This window comes from Anser anser, assembly GCF_964211835.1.
Source record: "Anser anser genome assembly, chromosome: 8".
NCBI lineage: Eukaryota > Metazoa > Chordata > Aves > Anseriformes > Anatidae > Anser > Anser anser.
In genome coordinates this window covers 635,575-654,579 of record NC_139728.1, presented here as the reverse complement: position 1 = coordinate 654,579, position 19,005 = coordinate 635,575, and the positions used below count along the sequence as shown (strand labels likewise).

At 36.8% G+C, this 19,005-nt stretch overlaps 1 protein-coding gene and 1 long non-coding RNA gene across 5 annotated transcripts in view; one reads left to right on the top strand and one right to left on the bottom strand.

Moving 5' to 3' along the window:
• Positions 1-14,490, top strand: part of EVI5 (ecotropic viral integration site 5) — a 77,848-nt gene extending 63,358 nt beyond the window's left edge. For all 4 annotated transcript variants that reach the window (XM_083847437.1, XM_083847435.1, XM_083847433.1 and 1 more), the window contains one exon: positions 13,226-14,490. In XM_083847437.1, coding sequence (XP_083703563.1) covers positions 13,226-13,531 — 306 coding nt within the window. In that variant the 3' untranslated portion in view covers positions 13,532-14,490. The remainder of the gene's footprint in view (positions 1-13,225) is intronic.
• LOC310903731 overlaps positions 936-19,005 on the bottom strand; it is a 21,828-nt gene continuing 3,758 nt past the window's right edge. The window contains exons 2-3 of the long non-coding RNA XR_014587761.1: positions 16,107-16,194; positions 936-10,703 (exon numbers count right to left, since the gene is read on the bottom strand). This is a non-coding gene — a long non-coding RNA (uncharacterized lncRNA). The remainder of the gene's footprint in view (positions 10,704-16,106; positions 16,195-19,005) is intronic.

Sequence of the window (19,005 nt, the reverse complement as noted above, 5' to 3'; positions counted from 1 at the left end):
CTTTCAAAATGTGTCTCTCTAAACGTTTTCTTACTTGATAAGAAGTGCTGTCCCTTAAAGGAAATATGTTAGCCCTCAGATTTACAAAACAAGTGCTTCAACTTGTGGTAGAAGTTTATAGCACAATAAATCATGTGCTTTTCTTCTACCATATCTTGCAAGCACAGTTGGACAACAGACCATCAGATTTTCCCTCCCCACAAGCAAAGTTCTTGCAAGGCTGCTGGACAGCTAAAAATGTAATTGCTCTACTAGTACGTGTCAAAGATAGAGTCTCTGTGCTGGCGGAGTCTGATTTAAGTGGTTGTGGTCAGTCTGAGGAACCTGTGATGTGATAAGATAGCGTTTGTGAGGTCATGTGGTTTGCAAGCACCCAGTCTAATGTAGCAGCTTTGTCTACACACGATAGTTAAATATATAGTGTATGCTTTAGAAAAGTGAATTGCTTTATTTCTTTATTTCAGCTTGTACTTAAGAATCAAAGATGTTATGCTGGCTTGATAATCCCAAGACTGTTACAGAAGTGAGACTGAACAGATTGAGAGACTTAATACTTTCTATTACTTTCTCTAGTTTAGTTACCGTGTTCTTCACAAAACAGCTGGCTTTAAAGACTATCTGGCTTAACTAAGCGATGAACAGGCAGAAGTTCTATTGCACAGTGGAAGCTGTGTGTGTGTATTTTGTGAAAATCAGTTTTTTATTTTGATTCATTTTGAATGGGTGTTTATAGCATAGTTAACACAGACATCCTACACTTGTCCAAAAAGGCATGATTGATTTCATAACAATGCTACTCTGTTCCACAAACCTTTGGCCATTGACTCCACCTTCATCTTTGCATCAGCTACATGCCCCTCAATAACATCTTCAACAAAATGAGTGAACAGTGTAACCAAGAACAGTGATGCAGTGTCACCTTAGAGCAGGTATGAATTTGTTCACTGCAGTGGGACTAGAAGATGAGGGCAACAGTTTTAGATATGAATCTTAACTGTTTCACTGCCACTACTGACAGATTCAGTGATAAAATGAAGGCTGGTGACTGTTCTCTGTAGAAACACTTCCCTTTTTTTTCCCTTGTTTGTATCCTACAGTATCTGAGCTTCAGATCTGTCTTGTGGAGAAATATACTAGTTCTTGATTGCAGTATTAGAAATGAATGTAGCAAGCTGTACCTAACTATACTCCCTGTTTAGAATTTGGATTGCTAAAGGAAGTGAACTGATTATAGGTAACAGTACTTCATTATCATGGCAGTAATGCTGCTCTCCTTGCATGTTGCTTAAGGTGTGTGACCTCTCTGCTGTACCACACAGAGCTTTGTCAGGATCTGTCCTGTGCTGCTGCGTACAAATCAAGTTCTGTTGGGGATTGAGCAGAGGGAGGGGTTGTGGTACTGGTTCGAACTTAACTGAGTAGTTGCTCCTTGGAAAGATGTTGTATGTACAGTGGTAACACAGGTGCCATCTATTTTCTACTCGAGAAACAAGCTCAGGAGAAGAATGCCATGTATTAGCTTGTTTGTATGTGGAGCAAACGGTGGGCATGTGGTAGAAACCCATCCTAAAATTCTCTTACTGCTCTCAGAATAGCAGGCAGCATGGATAGAAGTTTTTGCCTCTGATCCATGAAATTAATGTTACATAGTCTGATAAAAATGCAGAGGTTAACTCGTGTTTTAAAAGGACAGAGTAAAAGTGCGAAATGATCATTTCCTGTAACTGTACCCATTATGGGTACATTTTCAGTCTCTGTATCAGCCAGTACATTCTAGTTAACACTTGAAGTTTCAGTAATTATTCTATTTATAGATGTGCGTGCTCTATAGGGAGAAGGAGCAGTGAGATTTAGGTAGTTCCTTGGATATAAGTTTGTGATAATTGCAGTGCATTCAGTGTGATCATGCTGTTTTAAATTATTTTTGTTGCTATGTCCTCATTCCAAATAAACACCTTCATTAAAACTTCATGTGGGAAGAGTTTCTGGGAACTTTCCACCTACCAGCTAGCTACTTACAGAAACTTCTCAGGGTTAAGTCAGCTTAACTTTTCTGGAATTATATATGATCTCATTAAAATAAATTTGGCAAGATCTTAGAAAAATACCCTTAATAGACAAAATCTGACTTAGAGTTACTGAAGAATGACTACTTTTGAAAATACTTGTAGTTTAAAAGTTGGCTACTTCCTTAGCACTGTTACTATTTCAATTGCGTATTTGATACAGAACTTCAAAGTTTAATTTGATTATACGGCAGTAGATCAAAAACACTCTTTAACCATATAGTACAGTGATCAAAAAGTCATGACCTCCCATTGATCGCTTTATTGGTTTCCTGTTCTGATTCACTGGAAACCTTCTGGTCTGAACACTTGTTGCTAGTTTTAATCTTTGTCACGTTTACAATACAGCAGACTAGTCTTTAGTAAAACTGATATACAACATACACTTAATATATTTCGTTTTGGCTTAAGAACTCTTTGATAATATTGAAAAAACACTTTTTATTTTAAAAAAAAGGCAGCAAATGTACTCTTACATTCAGAGCAATATGAAGTACATAGTGGGAGAACTAGAAATGAGCTTGCTTTAATGCATTAAAACTACTTCATAGTTTTTATTTCAGCTTACTGGCATCTATAGGGATTTTATAAAGCCTTTTGTACTACAGTAAGACTGAGTATGACTTTTAAAGAGGCAATTTAAAACAGAGGCCACATTTTTTCTTATAGCACTTAAATAAGCCTGAAATGACTCAGTCTTGGAAATTTCTTGCTGCTGTTTTGCTTTTTTCACTTTTGACACACTGCAATGGCTTGAACTCTGTTTAGTGATATGGTCAGCAAAGTTCATTTTTAGTAAATAGTTTGTGTGCCAGTGTTACTCTGCTTTTAAAACTCATAGTTTTTAAAGGATCATCCAAAGGTAGTTCTTTCTTTAAACTGCAAAACATAGATAATCATATGAGCTTGGAATACAAAGAATTAATGACGAGTGGGGAAAATTCATCTAATATCGTGGTACCTTATGACTGTTGTATTTAATCCCATCAGAGATGACAAAAAAAATCTCACTCTGGAGACTGGGCTTTCAGCTTTTAAAGACAGCAGCAGCCATATTGGTACAACTGAAAAGGCACCCTAGGTCCTTTCTAGTAAATAACATTGCCATTCATTGGTGGTTTGGTTTGGGCCCGCAATGAAGTTATAAGGCCTGGCATTTAGTGTTCGCTTGTCTCTTATTAGTTTCTATTGTTGCCAGTTTCAAGGTGTTTTGCTGCAATTGCTATAACAAGTTGGTAGGTCATACTGAAACTGTTAGACTGAATTCAATTTATAAACTTCAGAAACAGTTGTACTGTTTTGAGATAGTATGGATCAAGAAGTTCAGACACATGAGACCATGGAGGCAACTGGATATAGAGAGATGCAGCATCTTCCTACCATGGAGTTATGCTGCAAGTTGGCCTTCTTTAATCCCTTATGCCTTACTAAAAACAACATGAAATTAATTTCCTCTATCTGCTTCTTTCTGCATGTTTTAAAAACCATAACAAATCAAATGGAATTTTCTCTAAGATTCATTTTATTACATTTCAAAAGGAAGAGCCGAAGAATTTTTGTCAACTGATTTTTATCTTGGTATGTACATTATAAACATTATAAATTTCTTGGGATGGGCAGATGAGGTAATCTGAATAGGCAAACACAGTTTGAACTCATCAATACAAAGTGGAGTTAATTTTCTTCAGGAAACACCTATTAAAAGGAATACTATTTAAGAGAAATCACCAAACTTTTTCTGTCTAGAATCACTAATTTTTATTAGGGTCCGTCGTGGATTGTGCAAGGTTCCTACTTCAGTTATGCCAAACTCCATCCCAATTAAATGGCCAAATGTGCTGAGTTCCAAACAATCTTCAGTATGCTGGGGTACAGTTGGATTTTCCTACGCTGACTGACCAACAACGTAATTTCAGAGAGCATTGCTAGACTCCCTAAAAATCAACATTTTGTTGATCTGATTTAAAACTTTTGTAGTGTGAAATTTTTTAGATGAGGAAATTAATTTCTACATTTAAAGAAATCCAAATCAAAGCTGTTTAAAAAAAAAACAAACTTTAAAAATAAGTAAAAAGCCTCCATGATAAAGGAGATGTTTAATAGGGTTTTATTAGCTTAGTAGCAAAGGAAGCAATTTTGCAAACAAACTTTGAAACTCTTACTGATGTTATTTGTATGGCATGATCAAGATATTTCCTGCTCTAAGTCACAGTACCTAATACACTGTTCTTAAACAGCAATTTCAATTTGTTCAGTGATTTTTTGTTCAGTGATTTTTTGTTCAGTGATTTTTTGTTCAGTGATTTTTTGTTCAGTGATTTTTTGTTCAGTGATTTTTTGTTCAGTGATTTTTTGTTCAGTGATTTTTTGTTCAGTGATTTTTTGTTCAGTGATTTTTTGTTCAGTGATTTTTTGTTCAGTGATTTTTTGTTCAGTGATTTTTTGTTCAGTGATTTTTTGTTCAGTGATTCAATTAATGCATTAAATACTGATTTGTATTGCCTCACAAACCTCACTTTTGGGGGTGGGGAGGAGGGGAAATCAAAGACAAGTTGTAAAGCCATGTAATGGTGATTCCAATGTGATGTGATGGTGATTCCAGTCTGTTAGAATGCAAACTTATGTCAAGCCCACACCCCTAACAATTCAGGCAAACTTTACTATTTGTAGTTTAGGTGAGCTACAAAGGGAAGTAAATGTTTTTGTCCAGGCTACTGTTGTATTAAAATTTCCCTGAAATAGTTTTCCAGTCTTTTAATGGATTTTCACTCTCCTACTTATGTTCATGTCTCTTCAATGAGCTATTAGAACATGTTGAATGATTTGCATTTCAGCAAAATCTAGACAGTTTTCTACGTGTGTATTTAAGAATTTCGACATGAAATTAAACCTGAGGGAAAGCACCAGTAAATACAACAGCATAATAACACTATCTATGTAAGAATATACTTGTCTGTTTTGTCCATTTCAAGTCAGATCTCAAGCTGAAGCTTTTTTCCTAAAGAAGGAAATCTGAGGTGACTCAAAGTTCTGGAATAGTCTGAATAGCTTAATCTTAATATTTTACATAAAAACTGTCTGAAAACATGCAATGAAGATGTGACTTATTTCCTGAATTCCTCTTCTAAGGAGATATACAACTATCCTTCATGTCTGCCTCAAAGTGAAAAGGAAGAAAAATTTACTGATTTTTTTTCTTTTCCTTTTTTCTTGTTTTTACACGTTGCTTGCAAATCTTCTGAGGTCTGCAAAATGTATTCTAACTGTTTCAGTTTTTAATCTAGGGGTAGATATGGCAGTGGAGAAACCAAAATGGCTTTTGTAAGAGATAGGGATGGCTATCTCTAAATTTTCATATGGATCTCATGGAAGAGAGGCCCATACAGTCCCTCTCAGCTGCTATCTTTCAAACAGCAGTCCCTGTTATTAAGGCCTCTTCCTCAGGAGGAACAGCAGTGATTGGATAACTTGAATAGGCAGAGTAAACAGAAGTTCTTGTATTCAGCACCTGTCCTAGTTTGGTTGGTTTGGTCTTCGTGAATTGTCAGTAATTTCCAGGAATGACTCTCATTTGGCATTTGTGATGGCTGTTATTTACAAATTAATAATCATAATTAGGCCTGCATTTATAGCTATGGCTTTAGGGTTAAAAAAAAAAAAAAGACAACAAAACAACGTTAAAGTGAGACAGGAAATTCACTGGCACTGAAATAAGAGCCACAGCCTTGAGCTTTGTCTTAATACAATTATAATGATAGTACACTTCTAATTTAGCAAACCTTTCTTAAATTGTCAGAGAATGTCATCATGTTTCTACACAAAGAATGTCTTCTGTAATACATGATAACTTATTTTACACACAATATTGAGTACTGTGCAAGTTATCAGGAAGTTCTCAAAAGACTGTCCTTAGCCTTTTGCATATGGCCCATGTGTTTGGGTAAAGCTGCCTTACAATTGAAGAAAAATTAAGGATGCCTTTAAGTCACTTTTTTTGCATTAAACTTTTTCTTTATTGTGTGATATATTATGTCATACTTCTGCTTTTCTTAAATCTCAGACTGTTAAAATGCTCTGATACAGTTCTGTCACAATGCAAGCCTAGCAGTACCTTTTGTATAAGGAAGCTGATTTTGTTGGGGAACTTAAACGCCATTTGCATTCTAGCTGTACAGCCATTAAACTTGCTAAGAGGTTTTAGGTGAAGGATTGCTAATATTAGTTTCTGCAACTATTTGGTTTAGCTCATGAATTCTGTTTGTGCAGGGTTCATGTTGCAATGGTTTCATTATGAATGTGTCTGGCTGTGGAAGTACAACCTTATATTTAAAAATGGGTTTCAGAAAGCATAAGACATCTAAGGAGATGCTTGTGTGCGTGGAAGTGAAAATGCAGCATGAAAAGGCTTGTAACCTTAACTTTGTACATGCTTTTTGTGTGCATATGCAGAAATGTTTCTGCATTGCAGTGCCAGCTGGACATAATACTGCTATTTGTCTCTCAAGTTACAACGTATTTCCCATTTGTTCAATCCGAGATGCTCTGACTGCTTCATTTTCTGAAATGAGCACTCTTCCCAAAGAAGCTGCCAGGAGAAATGATAGTGTGCTAGTATATGCATTAACTGGAGTGGGACCCTCACAATGGATGAGTGTCAGCAGTAAGTAGTAGTCAACTGCTGACTACCAGGGATCCTATTAAATGCTGTGGACCGTTAGTCTCAGGAACTTGAAGGAAATTAAACTGCTTTTATTCATGTTAAATGTGGTTATAATTTATTTGATATTTTTAATTGGCTTATAATTAGACTTAATTTTCAGTTGTCTTTTCATGTTGACAGTGTTTTTACTGAATTATAGGACAGGCATTTGAAAATGCTTATAACTTGTTTCCTTTAGCTAAACGTGGTTAGATCACACTTTCAGCAACACACTAGTTTTCTTTTGAATCATATTTGGTTTATAACCAGGAAATCTTACTAAGAGTTACTAAGACTTCCTACTGTTACTAAGGTAGAGACAAAGAAAGAGGGAACTCTGATTTTTAGATTTCTCTTGCTGCAAACGGTAGCCTTGAAATTTCAGTATCGTTATTCTGTAAATGCAAGTTTAACATACTGCCTTCTGCCAAAATCAACTTTATTCACCCAAGCCAGCAATCATATTTTTATCTTATTTTGATAACAGTTGTGCATTGCTTGCTTTATCCTACTGTGAATAGATTGAATATTTATTGGCAAATATTCTTGGAACCTGTCCTTACTACTTCAGAATTGGGTGAATCTCAAGAATTGGTTGCTGAAGCCTTTTAAAGGAATCAAAGTAATACTTCAGTTTGACTTCTTTTGACCACTGAATTCCTAGCTAAAAATAAAAAATCTGAGGTTAAACATAAAAATGTTTCACAGAGCTTAAGTTGAACTCTTCATAACAAAAAGACGCTCTTAAAAGCTTGAGTTACATTTTATATTTAAAAAACAAAGGGGCTTAGAAACTTAACTTGCTTGCAACTGACTAGCACCCTCCATTTAACTTGTAAGAACTTATGAAATGTACTAAAAATTCTAAATGTTTCTTTGCTGTCTCTCCCTTATGCCTGGCTTGATGAGGCAGTCAGCAACAGGTAAGAAAGTTCATGGATGGTGAAGGATCTGATTGTTAATACTCTTCCAGCCTTTTTTTCCTGCTCCTCTGAATTTCTGAAAGTACACCATTATTCATGAGTATGTGTAAGTCTCTTCATATGTTGACCAGCAGGACATGCTGAATCCTTTAAGCACAAGAAGGTACATAAATGCAAGAAGTTGGTTGTTTAGTCATTATGATTTTGTTCTTGGTTCAGATGGCTTTTGTGAAAGGATAATGATGAAATGTTTTGGTCAGTGTCATTAACCCTTTGTAACATCCCAAAGACCATGTGAATGTTATAGTGAAATACAGTGAAAACTGGGTTAAAGCCACAGCCACCTAGACAGTATGACCTGGATGTGCAAATTAAAGCAAAACATGTGGGTTTGCAAGACCTAGTTTTACAGACCTGATGAGATTGGAGATTCTTGCAAAACTGAAGCAATAGAAAAAAAAAAAAGTTCATTTGAGTGTTACTTCTCAGGGTCAGAGAGGTCTAGTTCCCTTCATAAGAAGCAGAGCCAGACCTAAGACTGAAAGGATTAACTAGTATTGGCTCTTTTTACAGAAGTGACAGATCCTGGTGTGTACCTGGGGGTGTAAGTCCATATTCTATTCATCATGGCTGCAAGAAAAAGGCTGTTCTTTTTCTTCAGGTGGAATGATAAAGATAGAGAGTAAAACTAGGTTGGTTTGTGTTTTTGTTTGTTTTCCCCTCCCCCCGAATCCTTAGTTAGATGTCCCATTATGTATGATGCTTTACTACCTGAATGACAACATCTTGGCATGATGCTTTATTTCCTACATTATGTTCAAGCAACATGCTGATGGTAAGGATCTCAAGGAGTCTCTCAAAAGTAGGTGAACAAAAAAAATAAGGTAATTCATCAACTGCAAAATCTAAGCCATGCCTACTGAACAATAAACAGTAGCTGTGATTCAGGAAAGATATTTTGGGGTTATCACGGAGTCCTCTGACATCAGTGCGCAGTGGCAGCCAAAACCAACATAACGTTGTTGGGTGACAAGAAGAGTGTATTTAAAAAAAAGAAAAAAAGGCCACCTTACTGCCATCACAGAACTTTGGTGCAGGGCTAGTTTCCACCTTAAGATGGATGTAGAGAAGTTAAAGAAGGTCTGGAGGGAAGTTAAAGGGCAACTAAAATGATCAATGGTCTTGAGTGCTGCTGCTTTGTGAGGAGAGGCTAAGAAGACTGCAACTCACCAGTTTTAGAGATAAGGTTGAGGGAAGCATTATCTTCAAGGTTTCAGAATTGTGACTGAAGAATTGCTTTTTACCACTAGCTCCTGCATTACTAGAACTTGGGAACAATCCCTGAAAAAAAAGTAGGAGATCAGCTTAAAACAAAGGAATGCCTGGAACTTACTGCCACAGGAAACTGTTGAGGTAGACAAACTAGGAAAAAAACACAACAAACAAACAAACCACCACCACCAAAAAAATAAAAGCCAACTCATAAAAGCCAACTCATCATTCAAGGATAACTGGTCTATAAGTGAATGCCAAAACAGCTAGGCAGATGTATTCTTGTACCTGCTATGACAGTTCCGAAGTGGGAGATTGAGAATATGAAGGGAATGGATGCAAAAATTGGTCATGCTCATGTTTGTCCTTAAAAGCAAAACAACGTGCAGTCCTATTCTTGCTATGGGAGACAGAATACTGGGCTGATTGGATTGCTGCCCTGACTGAAAAAGGATGCTAAAGGTCCTGTCTTGGGGGGCAGAATACTACTTTCTTATTAGAAGTGCAGAACCTCACTTCTACGCTGCAAAGTGGCATTAGTATGAAACTCTTCATTTTACTGAACATCTGTTAGAGCATTTTACTGGTGTCAGCCACTGTTATCTAATTACAAAGGAGTACTAATTACAAAGGAGTACATACTGTTTGCAAGTTATTCCAAATGTTTTTAGAAACCTTCCCAAGCTTTTCTGCTGCAACACATACTACTGATAATGGGTCTCCTTCAGAAATGTGCCTAAACAAATATTAGAGGTGCCCTTGAAGTATTTTCAACTCAAATTTCTCAAAGTTGTAAATAGTGCCAAGTTCTTCCTATACTCATCTGTTTGGTGCTTTTAATTTCTTGAAGATTAGTTGTTTCCAAAATCTCATTTTTTCTATCAACATTCATATTTAAAAGAATTTAAGATGTAAATCACTATCTTCAATTGGGGGGAAAGTATTTTCAAGATGAAATGTCAGTACATTAATGATCACAAAACCTAGATTCAGCAGAATATTAATTTTATTTGACAATTCAGTCACTTCAGTGTTCAAAGACATTTGGATATGAATGACTGCGCTTACATTTTAACAAGTTTTTTTTTCAGGTGTTGCTTTTTTAATTTCTCAAACTCAGAATGGCTGCCATGAGAATAGTAATGCGCATCCCACTGTCTATGCTTTTCATACATCACTGAACTAGAATCTTTCCAGGTTGGAGGGGACCCTGCTGGGTCTCTGCTTCAACCACCTGCTCAAAACAGGGTTGACAATTTCAAAGCAAGCTGCTCAAGGCTTTTTTTTTCACTTGGCTGTTGAAAACCAGTCTCTTTGGGCAACCTGTTTTAATTCTTAATTGCCTTGTAACAATTATTTTTCCTTCATATTCAAACAACCTTCTGTTCTGTGTTATGATCAATGTCTTTTCTCACAACATGCATTTCAGTAAGGAGCACACCTCTGTCATCGTAGGGCATGAGGTCCTGTCTTTTAACTGTCCTGATGCCCTTCCACTGAATCTACTCCTCAGTATCTTGTACTGAGGAAGGAGTGACGTAATGAGCAAAATAGGCCAGATGTAGTCTGAGTGCCAGGTAAAGAAGAATCATTTCCCGTGATGTACTGGCTATGCCCTTGCAGTACAGCCTAGTATGAGATTAGCCTTCCTTGCTGCTCGGGGATGCTGGGGATTCATGTTTAGCTTACTGTGTGTCAGGACTCCCATGTCATCTTCAGAGTTGGTAGCCAGCCAGTCAATCCCTATAATACAAACAAATTCTATGCTACAGTGTTTCTGTATTTCTCTGTGCAAGTCATTTTTCAAGCAGACAGAAGTTGTGGGACTGTATCACCAAGCACACACTTGTCACACGTTCTCTACAATACATTCATGTTTCTTCCTAGCAGTCTGGTTCCTCTTGGATGTGAGGAGTAGTTGGAAAAGAAGGCAGGCAAGCATAAAGCTGCAGGCCAAAAGAAGTGTTTCTGGAAGCTAACAGACTGTGTATCCTTTCATTAAGGTAAAAAAAAATAATAAATATCACACTGTTATCTCAGACTTACTTTAGGATTTCACAAAGGCAGTGTCTATTATGATCTGCCAGCCACCCCCCCCCCCCCCCCCCGCCTTTTCCATAGGCACATATTTGGTGTCTGGAAAGGCTACTGCTTAAAACCACAAAGCCGTGATTCTGTCACGTTACCTAAGTGTGTTCATCTAAAGGTACCACATGTTGAAGTCCTCAGGACTTCAAAAACAGTTGAGGCTGTTGGCTTGGCTTTATGAATGTTTAAAACAACTAATACTGAATATCAGCTTTATAGTTCAGATGAGCCCACAGCTGAAGTGTGCAGATACAAAAGTGTTTATCTCTTACTCTAATGTGAAATTTGTAGGTTTTTTTTTTTTGTGGTAAGAGTGGAGAGGAATTGCTGGGTTTTGTTTTTTTTTTTCTGGGGTTTATTTTCTTGGTGACTAAAACTGATAGCTGTTTTGGAAATGTTATGTGGCAACTAATCTGATCATATTGCAGGATATTTTTAGGGACAATATTTCTAAATCATGCAAGAATCTCTGTATCAGGCTTTCTGTATCCAGGTATATGAATTAGTACGAATCTTGTTCCAGATATATATTACTGTCCAATATCTAATACATGACATGACCAGATTTCACTTAATCATGAATTATGTTGTGCAAGTGTGGAACTTGTTTTGCTCGTCTTTACACAAGCAAGTTCCTCATTAAACAACTGCAGCCTATGCACCTGAAAATAAAATGCAAATACTAACACTAGTATGTGTAGTTATAACCAAGGTTTAGGTCTGCCACATGTACCTATGTTCCCAACAGGGATATTTTTACATGCATTAAAAGTGATTAGATACATGGAGCTTTTACACGCTGGTAACATCTGACTTGATGGCTTTTTAGCTTGTTGTGACTCTTGTGATCTTTTTTTCCAAACCCTTTTTTACTCTCGTCTTTTGTACAAGCCCATGATAAGTATAGAGATTTCTTCTCCAAATGGACAGGTAAAATCTTCTACTGATGTAAATAGCAAGAGCCTACAAGCACTTTTTACTTGTCAAAGTGAACATCACTTCAAATTTCCAAAACATCAGATAGATTTGTGTTATAAATAGCTCTTCAGACTTTTTGTGTTTTCCAAGACTCTGTTACTATGAGAAGTTGCTTACAAAATAGCACTTGATTTATCTTCCTCCTTAAACTTTGTGATGTTAGGAAGTTTCTGTAATGCTTTTTAATATTCTACTGCATCCTTATTTTTTTTATCTTAATAGTCTTGAATTGTCAGACTGACCCTGAGATGATTGTTACTAAAAGCTAGCAGAAGTGAAATTCTAAAGAAAATCTCAGGAATGTCTTCAGTAAGCAGTGTTTATTTTGATTTAAATTAAGAGGAGGACTTGCCAGTCTTTAGAGCTTTAAGTTTTACTTTTGAATATCTTGAATATATGGTTAAATAACTTAACTTCAAAGTGCATTTTGAATTAATATTATCATATCTGTCTGCGGACTGAGAATATTTTTTCTTGTTTGTTCTCCTAAAATTGAAAAAAATGAAATTAGGATTTATTTACGCTGTATGAAGAGAAGTTTGTCTTGTAGTCTTGATCTGAAATCTCCCCAGTTCTGAACTAGATAATGAAAAGACACGATGTTGCAGTGTAGTTAAAATTAAGTTTTTTCTATGGCTGTATGAAACTAGCAATATTTCCTTGGGATCTTTCTGCTTAGGGTTGTGAGAGGGCTTTTCTCAAGTGAGAAGTCAGGTGATAAGGGAAGTCTGGTGATAAGGGAAAGAATGAAGCTTTAAAGGTGTGAGATGTGAAGGCCAAAAGTGCTGTGAAAACGAATTATCCACTCTAGAAAAGCAAGCGTAAGTCATCATCGTGGGGATATTAAAGATGCAGTAAATAGCCTGGAGGAATCTGTCATCTGTGATTCTACATACCTTGATTATTAAGCCTTAAAACTGAAATAGTCTGGGGGCAAGAGGAGAACTTTTGAAAACTCCCAGTACTGTCAAAGACATTCTATTAAGGTCTCTGATTAGACAGCCAGAAATGAGAAGTTGCTTTTGTTCTCTTTTAGAAGTTATCACCAAATATGCTACTTCTAGCCGTTAATTTAAGTAAGGTTTCAATGAGGAGATGCTTCTTGAAAATGTTGTTGGATGGTTCTGTTTTGGTTTTTACTGCCAGACTCTTTAGCTCTGTTTAACTGCTGAATTCCACTTTTTTTTTTTTTTAAACAGATCAAATGCCTGAAAGGCCAGAGAGACTTCTCAGACCAACCCACTTTTGATGGGATTCACATTGTCAACCATTTCACAGGAGATGATGAATCATTTCATTCTTCTGATGAAGATTTTATAACTAACTCCATACAGGAGAGTGGGGTGAACTTTCATCTACACAGGAGGACTGGTCAGATGGCTTTGGATCACACAGTTGTAGACAGCAGTGACAGTGATGCTGAGGAAAGTGCCCTCCAGACTGGGAATTCAGACAAGATAATTTCCAAGCAGAGGAGAATGGAATCTTACTCTACTACTGTGTGATTATCACTGTGACTAGCATTTGAAGACTTTCCTATTTCTATTTGTTTAAGGATTAGATTGTCAGGTAACTGAAAGTATCCAGCAGTTGGTTTAGGTAATTATTGAATCTGGTCTGGACTGTGATAAATATACACACGTACTGTCTATCTGCCTTCTCTTTGCCAAATCTTGCTAATGATATACCATTGCCATAAGAAGCTGGAAGGAAGTTAATAGATGACAGTTCTGACAGTATTACTGAATGTTCCTTGTTTTAGAAACTACAAATACATAATTTCTTTAATGCATAAGAACCCTTCTTGCTGTTCACAAGCAGGGGATTATTTTCCTCAGAAGAATTTGCTCTTGTGCAATATTTTATGCTCTGAACAAATGTGTATGTTTTACATTGTTATCCATTTGTGATCAAGATGGACCCTAATAAACCATCTGATCATGGCATATATATAATTATGCTTCTCGATTACTTTTGTTTTACTCAAGTTACTGAATGCCCACAGAAGGCTTGAAAGAGGAGCCTTTATCTGTACTACTTCATATGTGCAAATACTGGTCACTAATGTCATAAAGGTGTTTTTCACCATTTTCACTTAAATTTATGTGCATCTGCTTTTGATGTTGCTAAATAATACCTGGTCTGAATATATTAACTACAATAATGTTTATTTTGTACATATTTATATATCTGCACCAAGCTGAAAATGTGTATTATACCATTTTATACGAGGAATGTAAATGTTGCAATATGACTGTCTCTGGTACTCTACCTGGAAAATGAATTCTGTATATACACACTAGAAATGAATTACTAAATAAAAGCAAAACACTAACTTTACATTTAGTTTCAGCCTAGCTACACTAACAGGTTCATGTCTGAAATGCTTGTTCAAAACACTATTGACTGAAATCTTTTACCTTCATATATATGTAATGAAAATAAATTTTTCATGATTTAACAAGGTTGTAGCATTTACTGTTTAGTTGCTTCTAACCTACAGTCCTGAGTTACCATGTAGTTTCTCTTGGGGTCTGGATTAGAGTGGTACTTCATATAAGGTGAAAAATTACTCGTGTCTCACTCTTAACAGTTCTAATGAACTTATGATCAATGCAGTAAAAATATGTAAGTTGTTTACTGCAGTCTTATATGGCAGAGCTACCTAGGTACTGAGATAGGTTCTGTCACCAAAATAGTTGTAGTTCATCAAAGCAGTAAGTGCGGAGCGTTCTGCTTTCACCCTCTCATTCAAACTGAGGTCAAGTAACATGGCCCTCAGTTCTTGAACAGAACAACTTCATCTTCTAATATGGTCATATGAACTCTTATCCTCTGAGGCACCTTCTAGTCAAGAATATCCTTAAGAGTGGTTATTGCCATCATACATAACTAACAATCCTTAAGACTTGTATTCTAGCAATGTTTGCGATTATTTTATTCAAAAATAAGCCACAAGTTGGTACTGCTAGCATGTGTTTTGTAACTTGTGAGAAGCAGTGTAGTTGTTTAAAATGGAACTGTAGAAGCATACTGCTGAACATGTTTGAACACCTTCTGAATGAGTCCTTAGAAAAACAGTAAAAGTGAGGAGAAAAAATTTCAAAGAATGATAGGGAAGGCTAAATGGGAAAAGCACCTTCTGGGCCACTCAACTGCAAAATCTGTCTAGGTATGATGCAATATAAATCTAAAAGCAGGTGGAAGACATCCTAAGTTTACCTACTTCTGTAGCTCCTGACTTGCTCTAATATTTCTGCAGATGGTACTCCATCTTACCACTGACTACATTGTTCCCAGTATAACCTATGGAAATTGTCATCTCTGAGGAGGGTTAGTTTGACTTTGGTTCTGATCACTGTTAGAAATTCCAGGCGTGCAGAGACAAGCCATGCTGTTTTGTTTTGTTTGCTAGTAAGTAACACTTTCTTTTGTTTTTGTTTTCCCCTTCCAATGAGCATCTGGTAACTTATTTTGCACCTGGGCAATTGTTGCTCAAGAGAATAGGTGACAAATGTCTTGTTGCCTGTCATCAATACCAGCTGCAAGCTTCTCTTAGAGGTAATGTTGTATATATTAAGTGACAGAAATAAAATTCAGTTGGAGTGCCATAAAAATCCTGTCTGTTTGAACAGTGGAGTGTTATGATTTTGTAGTAACTGCCTTACTGTTCAAGTGATAGTAAATGAGATTAGTTGGCAAGGGTTATTTCGTGAACTTCTGTATTTCTATGTATGCTAATAATATTATAACAGATACTGAATAATAGCATAAATATAAATACCAAGAGAAAAGCAAAAGGCTTTATCCAGCTAGTTGCATCTGTTCTAGAGATGAGAGTGAATGGTTGATGTGCTACAGCTTCAGAAGACTCGGACACAATATCCTCAGACAGCAACCCCACAGAGGTTGTTCAGGCTCATCGTACTTTTCCTCTGATACTCTGCCAAAAATGACGCTAATGTCTTTGCCTGTGTGTATTACAATTTGAATATGTACCTGAATAATGGCAAATAATTAGCAGCACAGATAATGTATTTATTAGTAGATTGATAAAGAAGGCATATTATGCTACATTACCATGACCTTGCTTGCATGATCTTCTAAAGAAGCTTTGCACATCTCTTATATTTGCTGGTTTGCTACATGCAGGGTGCAAGAGCTCAATCTGAATGTGAAAAGTAAAAAGACAAATAAACACCATGTAAATACGAAAACTTAGAATTATGGAATATATAAGTGCTGCAGTTGAGAAGGCATTTAGGTAAGGCAAGAAAAGAGGATTCTGTGCCATCCACAGTTTCCATGTACATTCTATTCTGTGTTTGGCAGTAAAAATGGTTCTGCTTCATCAGTGTCATAATCAAATTTCTTCATTAGCTACAAAAGCTTCAGTATTTACAGGTTTTTTACTCCTCCAGTCTAAGGGAATTCACATTTTAGGATAGCATTCATTATTAGACCTCTTCTTACTTTAGGCATGTTCATTTGATGAATTATGTGATAGTCATGGATCCCTTTTATTTTGCTTACTGTAATAATAAAAAATTAGGACTTTATAATATTTGTTAAAAAGTAAAAACATGAGTAGTTGGGAGCAAGTATATCTGTGAGGGCAAGAAGCATGTATTACATACATAAAAGGCTCAACTAATTTGTTCATGTTGGCCACAGCATTGCTAGCTGGTCAATGGAAGTGACCATCCTCAACTCTGCACTGGTATGGCCTCACCTCGAGTACTGCGTGCACTTTTGAGTGCCGCAGTATAAGAAGGACATAAAACTATTAGGGAACCTCTAAAGAAGGCCTACAAAGACAGAGAAGGGTCTAGAGGAAGACATAAGAGGAGTGGCTGAGGTCTCTTGGTTTGTTCAGCCCAGAGCAGAGCAGGCTGAGGGGAGGCCTCATGGCGGCCTGCAGCTTCCTCACGAGGGGAGCGGAGGGGCAGGCGCTGAGCTCTGCTCTCTGGGGACAGCGACAGGACCCAAGGGAATGGCATGGAGCTGGGACAGGGGAGGGTCAGGCTGGGGGTTACGGAAAGGTTCTTCACCCAGATGGTGGTTGGGCACTGGGACAGGCTCCCCAGGGCAGTGGTCATGGCACCGAGCCTGATAGAGTTGAAGAAGCATTTGGACAACGCTCTTAGATATAAGGTCTGATTTTTGGGTGGTCCCGTGGGGAGCCAGGAGTTGGACTTGATGATCCTTGTGGGTCCCTTCCACCTCAGGATATTCCGTGATTCCATGCTTTTGACAAAATGCAGGCCTCATCTCTGTACATATTAACAAAGTATTATTTCCCACTAAATTCAATTTTCAACCGTGAATGTGGATTCCTATATAATTTTCACTGAAATAAATTCATATCAGCTATTAAAAAAAAGAGATGTTAGCATAAATTTAAGAAAATCACTTTGTAAATCATGTAATACTGTACTTAATCACTACTCAGCCCTTTTGTGGAATAGCAGCACAGAAGGAATTGCATGTTTCTCCGTTTTGGCGTTGTTCTGTTGTTGTTTTTATGTAATCGCTGTTCTATATCAGACACCATGCTATTGACTTTGAGTGAAACAATGCTCATACAAAAATTGTATTTTAAGCTAGAGTGACCTAAAGATATGTGAGCATAAAAATATTCACATTTTGGAATGGATGTGCTGCTAATTCCTTTACTTGCAGAGGAGCAAAGTGTTACACATTTTGATGCAAGAAAATGCAAATTTCCTAGGAGAGTCATTAGGCTAGTCCCAAAGACTAAGAAAGAAAGAAAAAGAATTCAAGCTATAAAATAGTGGTTAGTACAATCTAAGTAGAAATTACAGTGTTAAGTTTAATTACACATCAGCTACCGAATCTGTGTGTGTTGAGAGGGAAGGAAAAAGCTGTGTGTTAACTATTGGATTTCTAGATTTAATTACGTTTTATTTTGTTCTCTGAAATACTCTTATCAGTATAATTACATCAATATAAGATGATATAATCAATAATATATATATTGCTTACATCAATATAAGGCTCTGAGGTTCAGGTTTATTTTCACAAACTAGTTCAAGACAAGAAAAATCAATTAAATAAATTCATACAGTAGTCTTTAGAACGAGAGACTCTAAATGGTGGAATGAAAAGCACACCACAAATTGCCTTTCAACATAAATTCTAAATAGCGAGAAGTTTCAGCTTCTTAGAGTGGAGCAAACATGGTAATGTACATATGACTAAACATACATGGTCACTGATTGACTCAGATACAACCATACATATGCTAGATCCAAAATACAAGTGTAACACCTTCTCTTTCCAAGAATGAATACCTCATTTCAAAATTATGAGCTACAAATGCAATGTGGCATACACTTAGAGTTGTATGTATACTGTTGCATAAAGTGACTGAAATTTCTGGTGTCCCTCTACTAGAAATAAAATTCCTGAGACCATTTTGCATAGTCTACATTCTGTAATCCACTGATTCAACTTGCTTCTGGTCATAATCATAGAACGGGGTAGGTTGGAAGGGGCTTGTAAAGATCAGCTAGCCCAACCCCCGGCCATCTTTCACTAGATCACGTTGCTCAACGCCGCAACCAACCTGGCCTTGAACACCTCCAGTGACGGGGCATCCACAGCTCTGAGCAACCTATCAGTGTCTGACCACCCTCATCACAAAATATTTCTCCTTTGTATGTAATAGCAGAGGTAAGTTCTGGGTCTACTCCTTCCCAAAGCTGGAATACTTCTTTTCATCCCAGTCTTCAACAACACCCCAGCTTACTATCACTTTCTGTCTCCAGTTTGTGCTCGCAGTGTTCATTATTTTTCTAATCTGCTCTGAGAGCAGCAGATGAAGTTACTTTGGTTTCCCCAGTGATCTGAAAAACTACTATCAAAATCACTGATTAAAGTCTCACATATTTACAGCACATTTTTATGCCTCAAGGAGAAACATAAAGTTATGAACTGCCACTTGGGGGAGAAACAA